The 27,291-nt window shown below is 36.4% G+C and overlaps 1 protein-coding gene across 3 annotated transcripts in view; it reads left to right on the forward strand.

Moving 5' to 3' along the window:
* Positions 1-80: 80 nt before the first annotated feature.
* Positions 81-27,291, forward strand: part of MAP4K5 (mitogen-activated protein kinase kinase kinase kinase 5) — a 138,045-nt gene continuing 110,834 nt past the window's right edge. Inside the window, exons 1-3 of one of the 3 annotated variants that reach the window (XM_060004580.1) lie at positions 81-213; positions 470-686; positions 22,935-22,992. In XM_060004580.1, the coding sequence (XP_059860563.1) occupies positions 579-686; positions 22,935-22,992 (166 nt within the window). In that variant the 5' untranslated portion in view covers positions 81-213; positions 470-578. Of the gene's footprint in view, positions 263-469; positions 687-22,934; positions 22,993-27,291 lie in introns of all 3 variants that reach the window. The other 2 variants (XM_060004579.1, XM_060004581.1) reach the window with 2 other exon arrangements.

A 27,291-nucleotide genomic window follows, 5' to 3' on the forward strand; every position in this document is an offset into this window, starting at 1 on the left:
TACTCGGGCGGGCAGCTGGGCGCCGACCCACACTGGCCGGGAACGTGTCTCCCGGTGACGCAGCCCCGGGTGGAGAGCGTGGTGCGGCGGCGGCGACGGTACGCCCCTCCGCCGCCCGCGAGAGAACGTGCGGTGCAGCGGGAGGCGGAGACGGCGCCGAACCTGGAGCGGCCGGCGGGCGCCTGGAAGCAGGACGCTGGCGCCGGCGAGGAAGTAGGTTCCAGGCGCGGCGCTCAACAAAGAGTGGGGCCGCTCCCCTCAGGTACCCAGCCGGCCCCGGGCCCCGGCGGGCAGGCAGACCCGGCTCGGCAGTTCGCGGGCGGTCGGGGAGGGGGGAAGGGCCGAGGCCGGAACGCGGCGACTAGGCGCCGGGGACCCTTTCAGGCCCGGTGGTTCGCTGGCCCCGGCCGGGCGGAAGGGACGGGGCTGGGCCGCTCGGGGTTGTAGCCTCTGCTCGTTCCTCGTGCAGGCGGAGCTGCGGGCAGAGGCTCCATGTTGGGAAGCGGCGCCGCTCGTCCTTGTTAGCGGGAATCGGGGCGCCGCGGGCAGAGCCGGCGGGAGCCGGGCCCTGAGCGAAGATGGAGGCCCCTCTGCGGCCTGGCGCGGACATCCTGAGGCGGAACCCGCAGCACGACTACGAGCTCGTTCAGAGGGTCGGCAGCGGCACCTACGGGGACGTCTATAAGGTGAGGCAGGCCGGGCTTTCTCCCTGCGGCCCGCTGGCTCCCGGGTATAGGGCCACTTTCTGGGGAAGTATGAGGAGGGGGGAGGATGCTTTTATTGTTGCATCTTGGAGATGCCGCGGCCGGGTTCAGTGTACTCGATTCAGGGCACCTTTTATTCACTGCTTGCTCTAATCGCTCCAACAAGCAGAACTAAACACACCTTTGCAAACTACCGTAGTACTTTTTTGTGGTGTAAAGGGTTTTTAACGCTTATTTATGGTATCCAAGGGAGTTCGAATCCGCTTATGGAGTTGCCCTTGAGGATGTTCTTGTCTTAGCATGGAAAAATGCTTCCTGGAAAACAGTAGACCAGAAAGTATGTTGACATTCCGACATTTGCATAAAAAACTTTTTCATGGATAATCTTGGTTTAAAAAGCCCTATGAAACCCTGTCTCTCAATTTTAAGTCTAATACTGGGTCAGAGTGACTTGTGCACAAACATTACCCAGTGAAGAACGATGCTTTTCCCGGCAGAAGTTTCATTATTTGTATCCGCTTGATGATTCTTTTTCTACTTTAGCAGTTCCTCTCTTTGGGATTTATAACATACCATGACCAAGAGTGGTTAAGAGCTGCTGTATTTTTATTATACTCGTTTGCTTTATTTGAGACAAATGATGAGGATGAGTTACTCTTAATTTGAGATTTAAAAAAAACAGCATAGAGAAGCAAACCCAGGTCCCTAAATCCACTGAGTTCTTGAAGGATGAAGAGGAAAGATTGTTTTAGATTGCCTTATGCTTTTTGTTCTCTGTTCCAGAAAGGGAGCACTAATGCAACTCACATGGGTATATCAAGGGAAATTTCCTTTGATTCGGAACAGCTTTGTTTATTGGATTTAATGATGTTAGGTATCCCATTATTCCAAACAGCACTCCTTCATATACCTGAAATGGCTTTGTGTCATATGGGTAATTAACCAGCCTTTAGGGTATGTTGTTTTTTACAGGTAATATGGTAATATGGAAGAAAAAACATCCCTTCTTCCTAACTTTTCTGTTTTTGTGTAATATCCTCCCTATTAATAGTAACAATTTGAGGTTGTGTTATGACAGTTCTAGCACTGTTTGATTCTATTGAGATGAAATGTAATGGGTAGGCTTTTTATTCTTTAAACAAGCATTTGAATCTTCTGTACTAGGTACTGTTCTGTATGGGATGTTGAATTGGGAGGACGGTTCCAGCTTTTGCCTTGTGAATAATTTTAATTCAAAGTAGGTAATTATAATAGAATCCTCTTCTTTATGTAGAATTAGGGGTAGTTAACTCTTAACTGCTTATTCATGGATTAGACATGTTGTGGAATGCTTTTTAAACAATTGAAATTCCTATTTGCCTTCTCAGTCCCACTTTTTAGTCATCTTCATCTTATGATTCACTGTGTATTACACTAGTTCATGTTAGTCACACAATTGGTAATTAATTCAGTTCATGTTAATAATACAATAATCTGAATTCCAATTCTTGTATATTTTCTCTCCTCCCTACTACACGAAAATTTAAAATGTTTTCCCCACAAAACTCCCAAGGTCTTCACCTTTTTTCTTTATAAATATAACAACTAAAGCAACTGTCTGGAGCAGGATTTTATCCTTGCCGGGGAAAGCAAAGGGTTATATTAAAGGGACAGCTAATGCTCGGCTTTTACCCTGGTGCCTCCCTGCCCTATCTCTCTCTTCAACAGCTCCTAAACAGAGGATCAAGACAATATTTATCATACACCACTTTCAAACACCCTCCCCACAAATGATCCCCTTCCCTCATATTCATGCTCCCTCACTTTATGTGTATCCTCATTCCACACCAAGCCAGCCTCTAATTCCTAAATATCCTCAAAACCCTGGTTCTTTGTCTTTTCCTTTGTTCTAATTACCTGGAATTACCTCCCACCCCCATTTCCAACTGTTACATCCTACCTTACTCAAAGCCTCCAGGAGGCCCCAGCCCCTCCCCCTTATCTCTCCAACCTCATTTATTACTCTTCACCCTCCTTCATTCTCTTCTAGCAACACTGGCCTGCTTGCTCTTCCTTAAACATAAGGAAGAGCAAGCAGGCCAGTGTTGCCATCTTCCTACTTTTGGGCCTTTGTTCTGGCTATTGCCTCTGCTCAGAATGTTTTTACTCAGCCACATGGCTTGCTCCCTTCCCTCCTTGCTTTTATATCCTCTCAGTCTTTTTTTCCTACTTCTTTTATCTTTGCACTTATCACCATCTAATGTCATTTAAAAAAAATTTTACTGGAGTATAATTGCTTTACAATGTTGTGTTGGTTTCTGCTGTACAATGAAGTCAATCAGCTATATGTATACATATATCCCCTCCCTCTTGGACCTCCCTCCCCCCCACTCATCCCACCCATCTAGGTCATCACAGAGCACCAAGCTGAGCTCCCTGTGCTCTATGGCAGGTTCCCACTAGCTGTCTGTTTTACACATGGTAGTGTATTTATGTCAAACCTAATCTCCCAATTCATCCCACCTTTTTACTTATTTTTTCTTGTTTATTATCTATCTCAATCCACTAACATACTCTCTGAGGGCAGGAATTTTATCTCTTTTATTCACTGCTCTATCTCTGATCGTTCCTAGAATTATGCCTGGCACAGAGTAAGTACTTTCTGAACATTTGAGGAATGAATGAATGAATGAATGAATGGCTATCAGTCTTTCTGTCCCCTAATTCTCTGGGCATATACCTTATACTTTATACTTACTGGGCATATCTGGGCATATACAACACTAAGTTAGCATTTAATATTCTATATATTCCTGTAATGCCTATTATGATATCCTGTATATATATTTTTACAAATTTCAATTATTTGAGTCCTCCAGGAAAAATATTTCTGGAAAACTATTTTATAGCATATCCATTTTCAGCATTCGAAGTCCTACAGAATTTTATCAGTTTATATTTGCTCCTTAATATGCCTAAAAACATGTAACATTCAAACTGTAGTGCTGAAGTTTTTAACTCAGAGCACTTAATTTTGTTATTTATCACTGTGTTTAGGATGAGCTGAAAATCCTAGGAAGTTTTAGAAGAATTTCAATCTGTGATGTAAACTAGCAAAATAATTACAGTGAAGAATAATGCAGGTAAATTAGTTGCTGTTCTAGTCAGATATTATCCCTACTTCTTTTTTTATCTTATGGAGCTGGAGCTTTAAAAGTACCACAGCCTTGAGATTTTTTGTGAATTATTTTCATGTTTTTCAAAAACACAGATCCCCTTTGAATCTTTGAAAGCGCCTGTCTTCCCTGAGACTCCTTAAGAGGGCAGAGCTCAATCTTAAACTGGCTATTCCCTGGTAGAAAGAAGAATGCTATTTATCTATAAAGCTTCTTTTAGATAAATAGGGTAAATCATTGAGGGTGAAAGCAGGAAATAGTGGAGGGGAAAGAAACACAAAAGAGAAAAGAAATGTGGTGGAAGATGAAGGATTAAGTTTCAACTGAGCAAATTTTATTTATAATTATCATTAATTTTTAAATCTTCTAACAGGAAGAGGAAGCCTGCAGATTTAGTGCCTCTACTACCTTCTGTCCATAGTGATCTGGACTGTTGTAGTATCATGATACGGTTCACAATTAACAGTACAAGGCATTTGGGTGGTCTTTATCCAAATATTTAGATCAAAATTGTCCCCAGTCTAGATTCCAGAGAAGTTTTAGTAATCTTTTTTTATTTTTTGTGGGTTATAAATTTAGAGTGGGCAATCTCATGTATTTTTTTCTAACCTGTATTGCTTTTTCCGATTGATTATAAAAGTGTGACATGTTTAGCTCCAGGAGGACAGGAACAGATGTCTCCTGCTTTTCACTGTACAGTAGCAGAGAGATAGATGCTCAATAAATATTTATTAAATGATATTAGTTGTAGAAAATTACCAGAGATGAATACTGTTAATAATTTAATACAGTTTATTTCAGGCTTTTTTCCTAAATGTTTTTAAACCAGTATGTTTAAACATGGCTTTTATAAAATTGGAATCATGATGTATCTCTTTTTTCTACTTGATTGGAATGGCCATCATTTTCCCTGGTCTTTAAATAGTCTTCAAAAATACCATTTTTAAAGGATCCATTGAACAAACTCTCATTTAGTTAATCGTTATGAGTTTCATATTTGTTTTCAATTTTTAATTTTTACAATTTTAAATGTTATAATTTGTGTAGAAATCTGTGGCACACAGTCATATCACTTCTGTGGGTTCTTTGGGTGCTGGATGAACTGGGTCCACTGTAATGAATCCCTTTTTAATATATGCCCTCCCTCTCTCTTCCCCAAGCCAAAAGTCACAATTCTGGAATGGCTTTTGATACTTTAAAGCCTACCCCAGGATCCCATTGTACAGAGACAAAGCTTGTTACATCACAACACTTCTGTAAACGTTCATTTATTCAAGAAATACTTATTGAGTGCCAACTGTATGGTAGGGTATGGGGATGCAAACACGAGAAAGAGAAAGTACACTATCAACATACAGGAACATATAATGTAGTCAGGAAAACAGACATGTAAACAGTCATAATTTGGTAAGTGCCAGAATAGAAGTGAAGTGGAAGATATGCCCAACTCTGTTTTTTGTGGGGACTGGGGAAGGGAGGAAAGGAGAGAGAACTATGATGTGAACCAGGGAAGATTAAAAGCGGAGGGGACATTGACTGGATTTTAAAAGAGTGCAGGGTGATTTCCAGGTGGACAAGGCGGGAAAGAAATTTTAGGCTGTGGGAATAGGGTGTGCAAATACCTGGTGGCTTGAGAAACCATAGTGAGTCTTGAGGGATCTGCTTCTGCTTTCCAAGTTTCGTGTGACCAAATCTGGCAGGGATTCCATAGATGGCAAACAAAAGCTATTTTCTGACAAAAGGACCAGATAATGGACCTTGTATGTCATAGCAAAGAATTTGGACTTCTTCCTGTAAACTGAAGAAAGACTTTAGGAGGGAATCTCTCGTGGTGTAGAGGCTTCATTAGACAAAGTTTCTGGAACTATAGGGATGGAAGGAACTGATAGATTTAGATGATCAAATATACGTGGTGATGAGTGAGGGACAAACAGGTAGTCAGTGGCATTCAGAATTTCTGCCTTGGGTGACTATATTGGTGCCATCAGCAGAATTAGGAACTACCAGATTTGTGGGGTCTGGATCTTGTGTTTGGTTTTGGATGTATGACAGTGTATAGGTGGTTATGTCCAGTGCATGGTAGGAAGTTCAGCTCTGTCCTTAAGAGAGCTGGACTGGGGATACAGGTTTGGGAGTCATTGTCACTTTATGGGGTGGTACCTGTGTAGTATAGGTGAGGTCACCCAGGAGAGTACATTTGTAGGAGAGCTGAGTAAAGGCAGTAGTCTTAGAGTAGTGGCAGAAGAAAATAATGTATTGAAGGTATCTGAGAAGAAACAGAATGTTATGATGAAGTTCTTTCCATAGAAATCAAGAGTTTCAAGAACTCTTCTCTATCATTTCCTGTGTTCATTCTTGTTTCCTCCCACTCTAGTAAGGCAAATGTTTTCATCTTCCAAAAAATATAAATCTGAGGTTTTGTGTCATTCCCTTTTATTCTCCTTGTTCATAGAATAAAGTCTTAGAATGACATGGCTCTTAAGGCCCTGCCTGTCCTGAGACTAACCATACTGAATTTCCTTCAGTTCTTTATATGCACTCTACTCTGTCCTTCAGGTTTCTGCAGGTACTATTTCCTTTAACTAGAACAGTCTTCCTCTTGTCTTTCATCTGTCTTCTACTGTTTGCATTTCTCTTTAAACATTGCATTTTCAGTGAGGCCTTTTCTGTCCTTTAGATAAGGTCATATCTGTCTGCTGTTTGACTTCTTACATAATACTTACCATTTGTCACTCATCATTGTTGCTGTCAGTCTTCCTTCTCTGCTCAAACTGCAAGACCTGGGACTTGTGTTTACCACTGAATCAGCTAGCCTAGCCTAAGTGCCTGGCATATAATAAGTGCTCAATAAAAATGTTTTGAAGGAGTGAGCAACATAGTGGTCGTTTAAGTAAAGAGTTGAAAGGGTTCATTAAGAGCAGAAGAGTTGAGGTTTGAATGGTCAGTAAGGAAATAGGAGAAATGTAGACCACTTTTTGAAGCAGCTTAGCTATGAAGTGGAAAAGAAATGAGACACACAGATGTTTTTTCCACTGTTTCTGTTTTTTTTCTTCCATTGAGACTGATCATAGTTTTCCAGTTGTTATTCTTTAAAATTGTCTTATCACTCAGTTGACCAGGAGTGTTGCTGAGTTTAGAGAAGGAATTTCACAGAGAAGGCAATCAAGACAAAGAATTTGGGAGGAATTGAAAATTTAGGAAGATTAAATATAAAAATTTAGGATGGAATTGTTGGGGACCAAGGTAGGGGATAAATTTAAAACCTCCTTCCCTCCCTTTCTTTTTTCTTCCCTCTTTCCCTCTCTCCTTCTCTGAAATAGAGCCTCCATTGATTTCCAGCCCCAGTTGTTCCCCTATGGGTATGGTTAGGATGAGGCACATTGATGAATGGGGAACTGGAATGTAGCCGGGGAATGACAGGGTGGAAAGGAGTATTTAAGATTCAACCAGTATTTATAGAGAGCCTCTGATGTGCCAGCCACTGTTCTGGGGTCTTGGAATACGCCAGTGAACGATGTAGACAAAGATTCTTGCCCTCAAGCAATAAACATAATAAATAAGTTGTATGATATGTTAGAAGGTGATTAAAGATGTGGAAAGAAGAAAACACTGAACAAGTTAAGGGGTTCAGGATTGCCAGGGTGGGATGGGGAAGGCAGGTTGAGGAATTATATTGAGATGGACAGGGTAGGCCACATTGAGAAGATTAGATTTGCTCAGAGACTAAGGAGTTGGCCAAGTGGATATCTGGGTAACCAGAGGATGTCTTAACTCTCTCTCTCTCTTACTGAATCACCTGAACAGCTAAATTGTAAGCTTAGGGTTAGGAATTAGAACTGAGACACAGTCATTGCCACCATTGCATCTCATTGGCTGGTGCAGGGCTACAAGTCATTGTGATTTTAATTAAGTTCAGCAGTTGTATGTAAGTTACCCATTTCTATGTCATTTTTAAAATTATTTATTTATTTATTTATGGCTGTGTCAGGTGTTTGTTGTGGCATGTGGGATCTTCGTTGCTGCACACGGGATATTTTTGTTGCAGTGCATGGGTTTCTGTCTAGTTGTGGCATCCGGGTTTTCTCTCTCTAGTTGTGGCGCATGGGCTTCAGAGTGCATGGGCTCTGTGGTTTGCAGCACACAGGCTCTCTAGTTGATGTGCGTGGGCTCAATAGTTGTGGCACGTGGGCTTAGTTGCCCCGCGGCATGTGGGATTTAGTTCCCTCACCAGGGATCAAACCTGTGTCCCCTGCATTGTAAGGCGGATTCTTTACCACTGGACCACCAGGGAAGTCCCTCTGTCATTTTTTAATAGCATGATTTTGCAAGCAAAGGATATGTAGCTGCTTCTACTATATCTTTCCCCACTGGTGTTCTCTAATCTTTAAATGCTAATAAAATAGACATGCCCAATGGCCCCAAATGTGAAGGTGATAGAGGATGGATGTATATTCTGCTTGTACTTTCTCTGACATTTGATATCAAAACATCACCCACTTCTTCTTCTTCTTTGTTTTTTTTTTTTTTTTGGATTCTAACACAGTTTGTGTGAATATACTATCCTTTCTGTGTCCTGGTAATCTGACATAAGAGACTGTTCGGTTGTCATGTTAGGGTGAGGGAGAGTGAATAACTTGCAAAAATAGGTTAACAGCGGGAAATAAGAATCTTATTTAAAATTATGCTTTTTATTAAGCTAGTGGATATCTTATTAAAAGTTATTTAATTAGATATTATGTTAAATATTGTGAAAGGTTACTCTGAAAATAAAACATGTTTTATTAGGATGAAGTGTTCTGTTATGGATGTTTACTGTTTTGCAAATCATCTGGTTAAACTCTTATTTTGTATTTATTATTCTTACTGTGTAGAAGTAGGCTTTTGTTACGACTGCCTGGAAAAAGACCATGGTTCTGATGGTGGATGTGAAGCTCTGGATCATGGTTAGAGGCAAATAATTTAAAAACGCCTTTCTACTTTCATAGAAATGTTCTGAAAACTATAAAAGTCTTAAATACTTTCAACGTTGTGAAAATAGACATAAAACAGTGCCATCACTGGTGCAGGTATATAAATTCTAGTTCCAAAATTGACTTTTAGATACAACCTCTGCCTTAGGCTTATAATGTATCTAGTATTATTTTTATTTTCATAGGTTCAGTATTTTCACTTTAACCATCATTTCCAGTGTTTTTGATGAAGACAATGGGATAGAATGCAGATGGACTTAGATTTCTTATTCTAGTTTTCCTTTCAGAATTTATAAAAGTTTCACTCTTAGCTTAAAATCGTGGTTTCAGACCAAATACACAGGAAGAGAAACATGTGATATTTATTAACTTATAAACAAGTGATACTTGTGTTTTCAGGGCTTTGTTTTCAATTTGAGAACTTAGTCCTAGATCAGATAAATTGGAACAGGCACTTTTTCTTGGCTGCATCGGACTATTTTGAGTATTTGTACATGTTTGAATGTTAGTAGAAGGCTATTGCTTTTCAATTATGTGAAGTACTATTTAAGTTAGAGAGTGTAGATAACTCTTTGAAAAAGGCAAGATGAATTTATGTCTAGTGTAACCATGTCTGTTAAATGTCATAATCTCCCACTGAGATTTTGAGAAGATGATGTGGGAAGCCAGGCTGATAGCCCCGTCTATCCTTGGAGGTGTTTGGGCCCATGAGTCATATAGACCCCCACCTTCTAACATTTTTATAAAAATGGAATTGGATTAAAATGAATGAGTGACTAATGTTTGTTTAGCTCTTTCATAATCAGTATATTACTTGTTTCTCACAATAATCCTATGAAGTAGGTGGGACAGATGTATTATCATCTCTAGTTTACCCAAGAAGAAGTTGTATGATATTTGCGTGTATCATAAGTTGTATGTTATATATTATGTTGTATCATAAGTTGTATGATATTTGCTCTAGATCTTACAGATAGTAGGTGGCACTGTGAGGACATGAATCCGGATCTTCTGACTCTGTAATCTCTGTTCTTTCCACTATACCAAACTGCCTCGGGACTACATCTTTAAATTCACTGCTGTATACATAGCCCTTAACACATTGTCTAGCACATAATAAGCTGTAAGCAAATTATGGGCAGATGGTCAGATGAGACTTGGCAGCCTTACCCCTCTGCTGAGAGGTGAGGAGTTTTTTGGATTGATTTGAATATGCATATAAGCTTCAGGTCTCAGCACCAACTTTCAGAAGTACTATTTCCTGGTTACCCACCTGGTCGTTACTCTTACCCTTAAAACTTCCAAATTGGAGCCCAGGCTTGACTTGCTTTTACTGTGGAGATGAACTTATCAATAGCTCATAGCCACCCTACAATGTTAATAAGTAAAAAGAGAAACTTTTTTTTCTTGGTTGTTAGACACCCTTCCTGATGTGCCTTCTCTTGTGCTCATTTTGTTGGAACTTTAGACTTATTGTTACCTAAGATAGCTGAGTCCCATAGACTAGATTTGGTAATGCTATTCTAAGTTAAAATAAACAGAATGCTAATTCTTTCAGGCAGTAGAATAGCCTACCTTCTGTAGCATTAGCTGGTTACTTCTGTTTGCCTATGTCTAATTTGTCACAGTTTGAGAAGGATGTCTTGTGATCCAATGTGTTACCCCTCACATACATGCACCCTCTTTTCTAGGTGCCCTGTGCCTTTTTGTCCTTTTTTAAACCTACCTCTTATCAATATCAGGAAGGATCCAATGTGGGCATGACAGTATATTTTAATAGACATAAGTTGCAATAAGTTATTAACAACGTTTGCATTTTAAGCTTTTTAGCCCCTAATTGTAATACTGGAGATGCTTGGGTCCCCTATAATGTTTTTTATCCATGAATAATTTCCTATTCTTTCTGTAGATCCATTGGTAGGACTTGCCTTCCTATTTGCCTCTCTCGTCCTCGCCTCAGAATAGATAGCCTTCTTTCCTACCTTTTCAAAAAATACATTTTAAATAATATGTGTTTATTTTCGAAAACTTGGATATAGGAATAAATGAAAAATTACATGTACCTCTTTTACCGAAAGATGAACATTTTTGTATATCTTTCAAGACTTTTAAAAAGTCATATTAAGGACACATACATAGATCATAATATATATTATATAAGCATATATTTAAACATACTATATATAGTATATAGCATATATATTTGATAAGGTACTTTTTTCATTTAACAGTATGTCACAAACAACTTTTCATGTGAGTAGATATACACGTTTAATATTTGTGTATTATTTCCTTGTATCATTGTACAGTGTTTAATTCATTATTGTTGAACAAGCAGATTATCTCCAGTATTTCCTTATTATAAGCATGCTGTGATCCGTATCCTTGAACAAATTCTTTTCACATATCTAATTATTTCTTTAAGTAAATTTCTAGAATTAAATTTTCTTTTTTTCCTTGTGATGAGATTTTTATCCACGTTGTTAATTTCACACTGCATGAAAATGTGGCTGCACATGGAGCAAGAGATGCCAATCCTGGGGGAGTCCTTCTGGCTAAAGTTTCAGTGAATTTGACCTATTATTCCCCTCAATAGTTGCACCCACCAGCAGTGATTGAGAGTTTACATATTTCTTACCTCTTTATTATTAATAATGTAATGTAATGTATTTCTGTTACCTTATTTTACACTTATGTTTTCGTGTTTGATTTTTCCCTACCACTTTTAATTTTAACTCAAGCCCTTTTCTCCTTTTGCTTTGCCATGAGGGCCTCCAGATAATTACAATTTAAGTAATCCTCTAGAAGGAATGCTCCCTTTAGTAAAATCAATCTGTATTAGGAGAGGATTAGAAAAATTCTTTTCAAAGGCAAGTAAGTATCCTAACATACTAAGGCTTTAGTGTGTCCTGAGATATAAGTCATCTGGACAGATTTGGGGTCACCCTAACAGTCAGGCCTTAAACTCTGAATATGTCTGCCTGGTAGTGGGGCAAACCCTGCAGTACAGCCTCCTTCTGTGGGAGAGGGAGCACCTGTCTAGATCTGGAAGGCAGCTTGGAAATAACTTGCTTCACAAAAATTAAGGAATTTGGGAGCTGGCAGGGACCTCTTACACAGTACATATGTCCCCTACCCTATCCTTGACAAAGGGTCAGTTAACTTATTTAAATAATGATATACTAGAAGCAGTTGGTTCCTTTTTAAGCTATAGAAAACTTTCCTGTTTGGATCTAAGATCTGTCCCATTGAAACTCAAACAAGGCAGATAAATCTTTAATTCTTTGCTGTCATCCCACCAGTACTACCCTCATACCTAAAGTACCTGATGCATAAGGGATGCTGAGTAAATGAAAAAATAATGAATGACTAATCTTTATATTAAATTTTCATGTGGAGGATATGCTGTGTGGCTGCACCCTTATTATATTTTGTTGACATAAATTTGATAATCTTAATGGAAGTGGTTTCCTTGAAATTTAGATAATTTATATAGTATATAATATGTGTTTACGACCTCCTGTTTTCCCAAAAAGATTTATAATAGAATGTAAAATGAAGCACTTTACTCTTACCACAGGATAAAGTACTGCATTGTGTTTGAATATAACACTTTCAACATATATTTTTAAATTTTAAAAATATCATAACTTTATAGAAATTTGAAGAAAAAAGTCACTTATAACATGACTTTTGTAATGAATCTAATATTTTAACTACTATCATTTTTGTTGGACATCAGACTTTGAGCACATAGGCAAAACACATAGTAATCAGAATGGTGGTAAGGGTCTGGAATCTGTATGTAGCATGTTGAAGAAGTTAGCATGTTTCATCCATAGATAGAAGGGAACTTTTATGTTTCTGTCTGAGGAGAGTTAAAATTAGAACTAGGTCCCCTAACTGCCATAAGAATGGCAATACATACTTACTGAATAAATCAATACATACTTACTGAATAAATCAATGAATTTAGATATCTGAAATTTGTCATAGGAGCAATAGACTCAATCAGCTTTATCTCACAGACCAAAACTGGGACCATTGAGGAGAAATTATAAGAAAGTAGATTTTGCTTATCATAAAAAGTCTTTATACAACTAAATTTATCCTACAAAATGAATGTATGAGATTGATCAAATGACCTCCATAAACTAAATAGAAGAAAATTGCTTTTTTAGAAAAAAGATTGAATTAGATCATTACTAAAATTTCCTCCAAACTGAGATTCTAATAGAACAGTATCTCTAGAGTAGTTGTAGTTTTAGTTTTGTCTGTTTCCTTCCTTCCTTCCTCCCTTCCTTCCTTCCTTCTTATCTACCTACCTACCTACCTATTTTTTTAATTTTTATTGAGGTGTAGTTGACTTACAGTATTATATTAGTTTCACATTACAACAGAGTGATTTGATATTTTTATACATTACAAAATGATGGCAGCAGTTAGTCTAGTTACCATCCATCACTATACAAATTTATTGCACAATGTTATTGACTCTGTTCCCTATGCTGTATATTACATCACTGTGACTTATTTATTTTATGACTGGAAGTTTGTACCTCTTAACCTCCCTCACTTGGTTTTACTCATCCTTTATCCCCCTCCCCTCTGGCAACCACCAGTTTGTTCTTTGATCTGTTTCTGTTTTGTTTTGTTAATTTTGTTCTTTAGATTCCACATACAAGTGAAATCATACAGTGTTTGTCTGACTTATTTCACTTAGCATAATACCCACGAGGTTATCCACATTGTCACAAATGGCAAGATTTCATTTTTTATGGCTAAGTAATATTCCTCTGTGTGTGTGTGTGTGTGTGTGTGTGTGTGTGTGTGTGTGTGTGTGTGTATCTCCACTTGGGTTGCTTTCATATCTTGGCTATGGTAAATAAATCTGCAGTGAATAGTGGCACACATGTATCTTTTTGAATCTGTATTTTTGTTATCTTCACATACATGCCCAGAAGTGATATTGCTCGATTATATGGCAGTTCTATTTTTGAATTTTTGAGGAACCTTCATAATGTTTTCCATAATGACTGCACCAGTTTACATCCCACCAACAGTGCATAAGGGTTCCCATTTCTCCACATCCTTGCCAACACTTTTTATTTGTTGTCTTTTTGGTGATAGCCATTCTGATAGCTGTGACATTGTGGTTTTGATTAATATTTCTCTGACTAGTGGTATTGAGCATTTTTTCATATGTATGTTGGCTGTCTGTGTCTTTTGAAAAGTGTCTGTTCAAGTCCTCTGCCCATTTTTTAATCTGGTTTTTTTCTTTTTCTTTGATGTTGAGTTCTATGAGCCATTTATGTATTTTGAATATCAACCCCTTATGGGATATTATGTTTGCACATATCTTCTCCCATTCAATAGGCAGCATTTTTGTTTGTTGGTAGTTTCCTTTGCTGTGCAAAAGCTTAGTTTGATGTAGCCCAGTTTTTTAAATTTTTCCCTTACTTGAGGAGACATATTCAAAAAAATATTGCTAAGACCAATGTCAAATAGTGTACTGCCTATGTTTTCCTCAGTTTTATGGTTTCAGGTCTTACATTTAAGTCTTTAATCCATTTTGAGTTTAAGGTATATGTATATGGTGTGAGAAAGTAGTTTAGTTTGATTCTTTTTCATGTAGCTCTCCAGTTTTCCAAGCACCATATCTTGAAGAGGCTGTCTTTTCCCCATTATATATTCTTGCATCCTTTTCCATAGATTAATTGACCATATAAGTGTGGGTATTTCTGGGCTTGCTATTCTGTTCCATTGACCTGTGTGCCAGTACCATGCCATTTTGATTACTGTAGCTTTATAGTATAAATCAGGGAGTGTGATACCTCCAGCTTTGTTCTACTTTTTCAAGATTGTTTTGGTTATCTGGAATGTTTTGTGTTTCCATATAAATTTCAGAATTATTTGTTCTAGTTCCATGAAAGATGCCGTTGGTATTTTGACAGGGATTGCATTGAATCTGTAGATTGCCGCCGGTAGTATGGTCATTTTAATGATATTAACCTAATTCATGAACATGACATATCTTTCCCTTTGTTCCTGTTGTCTGCAGTTTCTTTCATCACTGTCTTACAGTTTTCCTAGTACAAGTCTTTTACCACCTTGGTTAGATTTATTCCTGTGTATTTTATTCTTTTTGATGCAATTGTAAATGGGATTGTTTTCTCAATTTCTCTTTCTGATAGTTAATTACTAGTATATAGAGACACAATAGGTTTCAAAACAATCTTGAAAAAGAAAAACAAAACTAAAGGTATCATACTCCCTGATTTCAAACTATACTATAAAGCTACAATAATATATTAATTTTTATCTTGCAGTTTTACTGAATTCATTTATTAGTTTTAATAGTTTTTTTTGTGGCATCTTAAAGATTTTCTCTCTATATAATATAATGTCATCTACAAACACTGACAGTTTTACTTATTCCAGTTTGGATTCCTTTTATTTATTTTTCTTCTCTGATTGCTGAGGTTAGGACTTCCAAAACTGTGTTGAATATAAGTGGGGAGAGTGGACATCCTTGTCTTGTTCTTGATCTTACAGGAAATGCTTTCAGCTTTCCACTGTTAAGTATGATGTTGACTGTAGATTTGTCATATATGGTTTTTATTGTGTTGAGGTATGTTCCCTTTATACCCACTTCGTTGAGAGTCTTTATCATAAATGAATGTTGAACTTTGTCAAAAGCTTTTTCTGCATCTCTCAAGATGATGATATGATATCATAAGTGAATGCTGAACTTTGTCAAAAGCTTTTTCTGCATCTCTCAAGATGATGATATGATTTTTATTCTTCAGTTTATTAATGTGGTGTATCACATTGATTGATTTGAAGCTTTTGAACCATCCTTACATCTCTGGGATAAATATCACATGATCATAATGTATAATCCTTTTAATGTATTGTTAAATTCAATTTGCTCATATTTTGTTGAGGATTTTTGCATCTATGTTCAGTGATATTGTTCTTTAATTTTCTTTTTTGTAGTGTCTTTGGTTTTGGTATCAGGGTGATGCTGGCCTTGTAGAATCAGTTTGGAAGTATTCCTTCTTTTTCCATTTTTTAGAGTAATTTGAGAAGGATAAGTATTAACTCTTCTTTAAATGTTTGGTAGAATTACTTTTCAAGATATCTGGTCCTGGAATTTTGTTTGTTGGAAAAAAAATTTTTTTACTGATTTAATTTCATTACTGGTAATTGATCTGTTCATATTTTCTGCTTCTTCCTGATTCAGTCCTGAGAGTTTGTATGTTTCTAGGAATTTGTACATTTCTTCTGGGTTGTCCATTTTATTGGCATATAATTGTTTGTAATATTCTCTTATGATCCTTTGATATATGTTATGTCAGCTGTAAGTTCTCTTTCATTTCTGATTTTATTCAGGTCTTCTGTCTTTTTTTCTTGATGAGTCTGGCTAAAGATTTATCAGTTTTCTTCATCTTTCAGAGAACCAGCTCTTAGTTTTATTGATCTTTCCCATTTTTAAAAAATTTCTATTTTGTTTCTGCTCTCATTTTTATTATTTATTTTCTTCTACTGACTTTTGGTTTTGTTTGTTCTTCTTTTTCTAGTTCCTTTAGGTGTATGGTTAGATGTTTATTTGAGATGTTTCTTGTTTCCTGAGGTAGACTTGTATTTCTATAAACTTTCCTTTTAGAACTGCTTTTGCTGTATCCCATAGATTTTGGATGGTTGTGTTTCCATTTTCATTTGTCTCCAGGTGTTTTTTGATTTCCTCTTTGGTTTCTTCAGTGACCCATTCGTTGGTTAGTAGCATATTGTTTAGCCTCCACGTGTTTGTATTTTTTGCAGTTTTTTTTTTCTTGTAGTTGATTTCTAGCCTCATATCATTGTGGTTAGAAAAGATGCTTGCTATGATTACATTCTTCTTAAGTTTATTGAAATTTGTTTTGTGGTCTAGCATGTGATCTGTTGTGGAGAGATTTTTTCCCTATCCCTTAAATGTGGGTAATATTCTAGGATTCTGCTCTTGAATCTCTTTTCTTCTAACTCTACATACTCCTCTTAGGTTATGTCATCTACTGGCCTGGATTCAATAATATTGATGATGCCCAATCTGTCTCCAATCCATGTTAGCTCTTGAGCTTCAGGAGCTATTAAGTGGCTTACCAGATATCTCCATATCTCCAGTTAGTTTTCCATAGGAACCTAAATGTTAAGTATGTTCGAATCTGAGCCCCTTATCTATGTTCCTTCACTGTCCTTCCCCTCCACCCATAAAATGTGTTCATCTTCCTGTGTCTGTCATCTTAGTGAATGGAATCACAGTGTGTATTCACTTGTACAATGTAGAAACTAGGGGTTATCCTAGACTTGCTATTCCTTTGCATTCACATTAGTTTGCTAATTCCTAATGGAGACAAGCTGGACTAGAGCATAGCAGAGAACATAGAGGAAAGTTAATGGATTTGCTTTATATTTTTAAGCCATCATTATTTGCTGAGATATCAGATGTGAAGAATGTGAAGGAAAGAAATGAAGAATGACCTTGGGTTTTGTACTTGAGCAACTGGCTGGCTGCAGTAAATTTTATTTAGATTGGGAAGATGTGAAGATGAATGGGTTTATGGAGCAGAGAAAACTGAGTGTTATGTGTTAGGCATGTTAGGGTTGACATGCCTGTCAGGTTTCCATGGATTTAGGAGTCTGGAGCTGGGTGAGGAGAGATTTATCCTAGAGATGGTTGTTAAAGCCATAGGACTGCATAGGACAATGTTAGGTAAAGAAAAGGTGAAATTCTGTGTTAGGATAGGTAATAGAGGAGTGAGTAAACAGAGGCTTAGGCATTATTGAAGGCTTTAAGAGAGAGATATAAAATATTCTTTTTGAAGAGTAGAAAATCAAACCTAATGGAGAAGTTGTAGTTTGTAGTTTGAGGTTTGTGTTTTGATTTGAAAATAACACCAGTTAGTCTGATTTTATACATTTTTTCCCCGGTATCATTTAGCTATTCAATATCAGTATGGAATTAGTGGATAATCAAGTTTAATCAGATTAGGATTTTGCTAGGCTAGTATGACAGAGGATAAGAGGAGAAGGAAGTTAAGGTTGTTTGTAAGGGAGTGATTATAAATAGAGTGGTGCACCATGGAACCCTGACAGTTAAGGGAAGATGTGAGGAATTGAGAGATGTAATTGGTAGTCATATAGGAATGCACTGGATTGATGAGGTGGAAAGATCACTGGAATGGAAAGACTAGAGTAAATGAGCTGAAAGGGTAGGAAGTCATGATCAGGAATTACGATGTTTGAAGTCAAGATTCAGATAGGAGGCTAAGGATTGACAAGTCAGAGAGTAGATCTGGATGTTGAAGTCTCTAAGAATGGTACCAAGAAAAGGGGTGGAGAGGAAGACTGTGAGCCAGGAACCATAAAGTCCTGAGTGAACAAGAAGGGATGACCAAGAAGTTAGTAGATGATGGCTACAATAGGGTAGTGGGTGATACCGTCTTTCCTGAGCTTCAGAGGAATGTTGTCTCTCACCATCGTCTCTTTACACTCTTATGTTTCCCTTAATACAAGACAATTTTACTACTTTGAAATGACCATGTTTTATCCTATCTTTACACCTTTGCCTGGAATTCTGTTATAATCCCTTACCCCACCCCACTCTTCCCAGGAAAGTCTCTCATAATATCCATGTTTAGATTTACTTTTTCCTGGAAGCTTTCTCCAACCAGCTTTGACTTGGCTCAGAAGCCTCCTGTGTTGTCTTGTATCACCTTTGAGAGATTTGTCACACTTCGTTGTATTTACTATTCACTTCTCTGTGTCACCAACTGATAAAAAGCTTCCTAAAGACAGCACTGTTTTGTTTCATTATATCCCCAGTATCAATATCAGTGCCTGGCACATATTTGTTAAATAATAACATTTGGTATTCAGTGTTTAGTAATATTTGTTGATTGAATGAACCTGTAAAAAACAATGTTCCATAAAGAATCAGCTATAGAGGTTTTACAACCTATGACATAATTGACTGCTTCTTTTGTGGGCACACCAGCTACTTGGCTTTCTTCAAACTTTACAGATGCTGTGTTACTACTTTTGTATCGTAGTTCATATTCTTAAGTCTGGGATACATAATTTTGACTCTAAGAAGTAGTCACTAGCCACAAGAGATAGCTTGTTAAATATTGAGATATCTGGATTCTCTATTGTTATATTAAAGGATATTTTTGGAGGAAGGGTGTATATTTGAAATTGATGCCCCCAGTTGGCTTCATGGAAAAGTTTTGTGACCCTAAGAAATGCTGGAAGGAAATTACCTGGGGATAGGATGAGGGGCCTAATGTAAAGAACAGTGAAGTGGAATACAAGAGCTGATCTCATTTATCTTCATGGTGACCATCTTGGTTGCTATAACTTTTAGATGACTGTCAATACTTGCCAGTTACCTTTTTTACCCCTGTTAAAAGAAATTATCTTCCAGCTTCCTCACTACTGAGAGGTACTGTGCCTTAAGTCATATCTTTCTATTCTTTGTTGGTAACTCAAGACTTTTCCTTTAATTATTTTTTAGTCACATTAAAAATTTTACAGCATGTTGGAAAGTTCATGGCTTATAAAACTGGCATCTGCATAGTATTGTTGAAATAGAAATGGATAAGTTAAGAAGATAAACATCTTTAATTTTTTTTTCTTGGTGCAAGTGGAAATTTAACTTCTTACTATGAATTAAAAATCCAGACAGGAGAGTTTGAGTAAAAATACGTCTCCAGTAGTAAATTGACTTGGAAATATTAAGAGATAAGGGAAACACCTTGGCAATGAGAATAGAAACTTAATTTAAGTGGAAAGGCTCTTTTATGGATTTTATAGTGACATTGATCCCATTTATTATTAGTTTATCTTTTTCCGCCTAATAATTTTAATTCCTGATTAATAAAGAATTAAATAAGAGATAAACTATAGTAAAATATTTTATTGGACTTCTAGGTGTTCAGTATACCCTTAAGTCTAAATATTAGTGTATAGCAATAACCTACTAAAATAAATAGGAATCAGAAATATATTTAGATCTTTTGGTAGAGGTGCTGTGGGATTTCTGTTAGTTCCTTTTATAAACACAGTGCAGGATCTTTAAATTCTTGTGTGTTAAAGTTAAAAACAAAAATACTTGAGAATATCACACTTAATTTGTTGAAAGGAAATGTTGGGTTTCAAAAACTAGTATTGCGTATGACTCCACTGGATTATAGTGTGAAATTGTATAGTTAAATTTCTGAAAGATCTCTTTAGTAAATTGAATCTGTAAAGTCTCTGTTTAGATCTTTTTTTCTGAAAGCCTCTTTGCCTTTCATTATAAAAGAGCCTGGTACTGCTTTCTGTTTTAAAAATCCAGCTGGAAAATTACAGAGTATGAACATTTGCCCATCGGTTCTTCATTTGGAGAGAACAGAAATAATGTCTTCAAAATGGAGACTGACACTTAAGTGTTTACCCTGTCAGTGGGAGTTATAGCTTATATTCTTTTTTTTAAATTTCTGTAACGACATATAGTATATTTTGGCTTGTGCATGGTGTAGCTGAATTTTAAAATACTATATATATTTTATGTGGTTCTGTGATTGTTCAAATCTTCCAGTGATCTGTTCCTTCCCGAGTCCCTCAGAATCTCTAAAGAAAGGTGTCCTTGGTTCTTGCGTCATTTTGGTTCTGTTAAATTGAAATTCAACATATTTGTGTTGATTCTAATCATAAAAATCGACTCAATATGTCTGAAAGTATCAGTATACTTAAAATTTAATTTTATGTGTATTCTTTTAAAAATAATTAATACATTTAATTTTATTATAGCTTTATATTTACAGATTAGTTGAGCGGATACATAGAGTTACATTCATCCACACCTCACCCACCCACCTATGCAGTTTCCCCTTTTATTAACATCTTGCATTAAGTGTGGTATATTTATTACAATTATTGAACCAGTATTGATATATTATTATAGTTCATAGTTTACATGAAGGATCACTCTTTGTGTTGTACAGTTTTATGGATTTTGACAGATACCTGATGACGTGTATCCATTACAGTTTCATACGAGAATAGTTTCACCATCCTAAAAATTCCCTGTACTTCACCTGTTCATCACTCTTCACCCAGACCCCTGGCAACCATTGTTGTTTTCACTCTTTCTATGCTTTTGCCTTTCCCAGAATGTCACATAGTTGGACTCATGTAGTATGTATAGCTTTTCCAGACCGGTTTCTTTCACTTAGCAGTATGCATTTACGGTTCTTCCATATCTTTTCATGGCTTGGTGGCTTTTTATCACTGAATAATACTCCACTGTATGGATATAAAATGCTGAAAGATCTTAGGAATGGGGAAAAGACCTGAGGCGATTCTTTTGTCACAGGCAAGGAAGAGGAGAGGGTAGGAATGGTGTGAGGCTTCTGGCTGACCTTTTCCCATTTCTCTAAATGCCTTTGCAGTTGGGGGAAGGGTAACCATGGATGGGGGGAGTTAAAATGTTTGTTTTCTCTTCCTGAGACTCCTCCTTACCCTATTTACTGCAGTAGATGAGGAAAATATGAACTTCTCATCACAAAATATTTGAGACTGCTGCTGTAGAAAAAATCCTTTTTTCTTCTACCTTTCTGTTTGTGACTTTCCCTCTGCATCCCTCTCCCCCATTCTATTATTTTTCTCACCCTCTATATGTCATTTCTAAAAATATCCCTTCTGAGGCTCTCTTCCCTACATTCTTTGTCATTCTTTTCTGTTTTATCATATGCTCCTTATTTATGCCAAGTGTGAAAATTCATATTCAAATCTAATATACTAAAATGAAAAATGTTGTAGATTATTAAATAGCATTTCCACATAGTGTGCCACACTGGGTGTAATGAAAATGAGCACTCATATTCGTGATGACAGTATTATGGCACAGTGCTTTTAGGCTCTTTTGGCAGTATGTGTTGATGGCCTTAAATGTTCATATTTATACCCTTGACCTAGTAATCTCATACCTTAGAATCCATTTGAAAGAAATAGTCTTAAATAATGAAAAGACTATGTATAACATCCTTAATATCTAACAGTAAGGGAGAATGATTATATGAGCTATTATATAGACATTTAAAATTATGTAGAGCACTGAGAAAGTACATAATTTTGAAAAAATAAAATAAAAATCTGCACCTATAATAGAACTTGGCAGACGTAGATTTAACATCTAAGGTTGGTGAGAGTGTGAATCCCCATAATTTTTTTCAGAGCAATATGGCAGTATGTCCATTTTAAATCCACATACATTTTAACTTAACAATTATGTTTATAGGTTGCCTTACTGATAAACTTTGATATGTGCTAAAATATTTGCAGTGATAATCATTGAAGCATTAATTATACTAAGTCTATCCATGATATTTTCTTAAGTGGTAAGTAGTTTCTCTTCTAGGAATTTACTTGAAGGAAATAATCAAGGCTGTGGATAGATATAAAGCTATGAGGTATATGTATTCCTCTATTTATAATTCCAAAATAATATTAAAATCCTAAGTGTCCATTAATAGCTGATAAGTTAAATAAATTATACCATCAGTGGAAAATTCGGCAGCATTGCACATCATGTTGTCGAAGACTGTGATGGCACATCTTCTATAACACGTACACACTTGAGCACACATACACAGGGCAAAAAAGGAAATATGTACACTAAGCGTTAACTTTTTACCTCTGGGTAGTAAGATACACATGATTTGGTTATTTATTTTCCTTTAATGGCCTAGGACTATATTTATAAAATATAGAAAAACCATGAGTATTTTTTTTAATTAAGAAAAGTAAGTATAAGAAAAGACTTGGAGGAAGGACACCAAAATTTTAAACAGTAGTTGTTTTTTAGTGGTGGGATTAAAGAGAATTTTGTGTGTGTGTGTGTGTGTATTTTTTCTATATTTTCTTTATTGGGAAAATGAGTATACTCATTTCACTGGAAATAAAGATTTTGTTTTTCAATTTTGTTAAAAGCCTGATTGATAAGCAACTAATGAACATAGTACCAAGTAACTTTTATACAGTTGACAGACTTTTTTAAAGTTTTACTTTCATTTTTATTTTAGGCCAGAAATATACATACGGGAGAGCTGGCTGCAGTAAAAATTATCAAATTGGAGCCTGGTATGTATTAAAACTCTCAAGACAACTTTTGAACACTTTTCTTGTGCAGTTCATAAATATATCACTTAAAAGCATTTTCCATATTTCCTTTCTTGTTTCCCTTCTTCCAAAAGAGTCTTATGTTGTCATAAAAAGGGTATCTCCTATATGGTTACATTAAATTCCACTGGAGGTTGTTGGTTAAAGACGAATTTGATGCAGTAATTTTGTTGCTGAAGTCTGAAATATGCATATTCAAAAATTGAAAGACACATTGACAAACAAAAAGTAACGTTAAAATAATGTTAAATTAATTTTCTTTTAAGATGATAGTGAAATATTTGGACTTCAATTTAAGCTTTTATGAGAATGTGATTAGTAAAGTATTCATTGATTTGGGGGAATATTTGGTGAAATTCAGGATAATTATATTTTATATGTCAGCCATTCCCTGGCTGGTTGATAGGTTTAATAATTCTGGTCTTAGCCTAATGCTTATTTTTTTATACTTCTGTCTGTCCGAAGACTGTTTATTTTAAAACATACTGAGTAACTTGCTTTGAAAATAAAACAACTGTATAAAACCTGAAACTATTTACTTATTTTGATGTCCTAAAAGTTTCTAATGAGAGCAGTAGTAGCTTTCTTTTTTCTCCAATTTCTGTTTTTTTTCTTTCTTTCCTCTTTCTTTCTTTCTTTCTTTTTACTGTGGTAATGTACACATAACATAAAATTTGCCATCCAAACAATTTTAAAGTGTACAGTTCAGTGGTATAAAATACATTCATAATGTGGTGTTACCATCACCACCATCCATGCCAGAATTCTTCTATTTTTATTGTTTTGGAGGACCACCATACTGTTTTCCACAGTGGCTATACAGTTTATATTCCCATCCATACTACACAAGTGTTCCAGTTTCTCCACATCCTTTACAACACTTGTTATTTTTCTGCTTTATTTGTTATAACAACCACCCTAGTGGAAGTGAGGGGGTATCTCATTGTAGGGTTTTTTTTTGCATTTCCCTAATGATTAGTGATGTTGAGCATCGTTTCATGTGCATATTGGCCATTTGTGTATCTGCTTTGCAGAAATATCTATTCAGATCCTCTGCCCATTTTTTTTTCACATCTTTATTGGAGTATAACTGCTTTACAATGTTGTGTTAGTTTCTGCTGTACAACAAAGTGAATCAGCTATATGTATACATATATCCCCATATCCCCTCGCTCTTGAGACTTCCTCCCACCCTCCATATCCCATCCCTCTAGGTCATCACAAAGCATCGAGCTGATCTCCCTGTGCTATGCAGCAGCTTCTCGCTAGCCATCCATTTTACGGTTGGTAGTGTATATATGTCAATGCTACTCTCTCACTTCATCCCAGCTTCCCCTTCCCTGCTGTGCCCTCAAGTCTGTTCTCTACGTCTGCATCTTTATTCCTGTCCTGCCACTAGGTTCATCAGTACCGCTTTTTAAAATTCCATACATATACATTAGCATATGTCATTTGTTTTTCTCTTTCTGACTTACTTCACTCTGTATGACAGATTCTAGGTCCATCTCCACCTCACTACAAATAACTCAACTTGGTTTGTTTTTATGGCTGAGTAATATTCTACTTAATATATGAGCCACATCTTTATCCAGTCATCTATTGATGGACATTTAGATTGCTTCCATATCCTGGCTATTGTAAATAGTGCTGAAATGAACATTGTGGTACATGTATCTTTTTAAATTATGGTCTTCTTAGGGTATATGCCCAGTAATGGGATTGCTGGGTCATATGGTAGATCTATTTTTACTTTTTTAAGGAACCTCCATACTGTTCTTCATAGTGGCTCTATGAATTTACATTCCCAGCAACAGTGCAAGAGGGTTCCCTTTTCTCCACACCCTCTCCAGCATTTATTGTTTGTACCTTTTTTGATGATGGCCATTCAGACTGGTGTGAGGTGATACCTCATTTTAGTTTTGATTTGCATTTCTCTAAGGATTGGTGATGTTGAGCATCCTTTCATGTGCCTGTTGGCAATCTGTATATCTTCTTTGGAGAAATGTCTATTTAGGTCTTCTGCCCATTTTTGGACTGGGTTGTTTGTTTTTGTGACATTGAGCTGCATGAGCTGCTTGTATATTTTAGAGGTAAATCCTTTGTCAGTTGCTTCATTTGCAAATATTTTCTCCCATTCTGAGGGTTGTCTTTTCATCTTGTTTATGGTTTCCTTTGCTGTGCAAAAGCTTTGAAGTTTCATTAGGTCCCATTTCTTTATTTTTGTTTTTATTTCCCTTACTCTAGGAGGTGGGTCAAAAAGGATCTTGCTGTGATTTATGTCATACAGTGTTCTGCCTATGTTTTCTCAAAGAGTTTGATAGTGTCTGGCCTTAGATTTAGGTCTTTAATCCATTTTGAGTTTCTTTTTGTGTATGGTGTTAGGAAATATTCTGATTTCATGCTTTTACATGTACCTGTCCAGTTTTCCCAGCACCACTTATTAAAGAGGCTGTCTTTTCTCCATTGTATATTCTTGCCTCCTTTGTCAAAGATAAGGTGACCATATGTGCGTGGGTTTATCTCTGGGCTTTCTATCTTGTTCCATTGATCTATATTTCTGTTTTTGTGCCAGTACCATACTGTCTTGATTACTGTAGCTTTATAGTATAGTCTGAAGTCTGGGAGCCTGATTCCTCCAGCTCTGTTTTTCTTTTTCAAGATTGCTTTGGCTATTCAGGGTCTTTTTGTGTTTCCATACAAATTGTAAAATTTCTTGTTCTAGTTCTGTGAAAAATGCCATTGGTAATTTGAATGGGATTGCATTGAACCTGTAGATTGCTTTGGGTAGTATAGTCCTTTTCACAATATTGATTCTTCCAATCCAGGGGCATGGTATACCTCTCCATCTGTTTATGTTATCTTTGATTTCTTTCATCAGTGTTTTATGAGTACAGGTCTTTTGTCTCCTTAGGTAGGTTTATTCCTAGGTATTTTATTCTTTTTGTTGTGATAGTAATGGGATTGTTTCCTTAATTTCTTTTTCTTATCTTTCGTTGTTAGTGTATAGGAATGCAAGAGATTTCTGTGCAGTAATTTTGTATCCTGCAACCTTACCAAACTCATTGATTAGTTCTAGTAGTTTTCTGGTGGCATCTTCAGGATTTTCTATGTATAGTATCATGCCATCGGCAAACAGTGACAGTTTTACTTTTTCTTTTCCAATTTGTATTCCTTTTATTTCTTTTTCTTGTCTAATTGCTGTGGCTATGACTTCCAGTACTATGTTGAATAATAGTGGCGAGAGTGGACATCCTTGTCTTGTTCCTGATCTTAGAGGAAGTGCTTTCAGTTTTTCACCATTGAGAATGATGTTTACTGTGGGTTTGTCGTATATGGCTTTTATTATGTTGAGTTAGGTTTCCTGTATGCCCACTTTTTGGAGAGTTTTTATCATAACTGGGTGTTGAATTTTGTCAAAAGCTTTTTCTGCATCTATTGAGATGATCATATTGTTTTTATCCTTCAGTTTGTTAATATGGTGTATCACATTGATTGATTTGAGTATATTGAAGAATCCTTGCATTCTTGGGATAAACCCCATTTGATCATGGTGTATGATCCTTTCAATGTGTTGTTGGATTCTGTTTGCTAGTATTTTGTTGAGGAATTTTGTATCTAAGTTCGTCAGTGATGTTGGTCTATAATTTTCTTTTTTTGTGATATTTTTGTCTGGTTTTGGTATCAGGGTGATGGTTGCCTCGTAGAATGAGTTTGGGAATGTTCCTCCCTCTGCAGTTTTTTGGAAGAGTTTGAGAAGGATAGGTGTTAGCTCTTCTCTAAACATTTGGTAGAATTCCCCCTTGAAGCCATCTGGTCCAGACTTTTGTTGAAAGATTTTTAATTGCAGTTTCAATTTCATTACCTGTGATTGGTCTGGTTATATTTTCTAATTCTTTCTGGTTCAGTCTTGGAAGGTTGTACTTTTCCAAGAATTTGTCCATTTCTTTCAGGTTGTCCATTTTTTTGGCATATAGTTGCTTGTAGTAGTCTCTTATGATCTTTTGTACTTTTGCAGTGTCTGTTGTAATCTCTCCTTTTTCATTTCTAATTCTTTTGATTTGAGTCTTCTCCCTTTTTTTCTTGATGAGTCTGGCTAATGGTTATCAATTTTGTTTATCTTCTCAAAGAACCAGCCTTTAGTTTTATTGATTTTTGCTATTGTTTTCTTTGTTTCTATTTCATTTATTTCTGCTCTCATCTTTATGATTTCTTTCCTTCTACTCATTTTGGACTTTCTTTGTTCTTCTTTTTCTAGTTGCT

The sequence above is a fragment of the Delphinus delphis genome, chromosome 2, assembly GCF_949987515.2.
Source record: "Delphinus delphis chromosome 2, mDelDel1.2, whole genome shotgun sequence".
In the NCBI taxonomy this organism is placed as follows: Eukaryota; Metazoa; Chordata; class Mammalia; order Artiodactyla; family Delphinidae; genus Delphinus; species Delphinus delphis.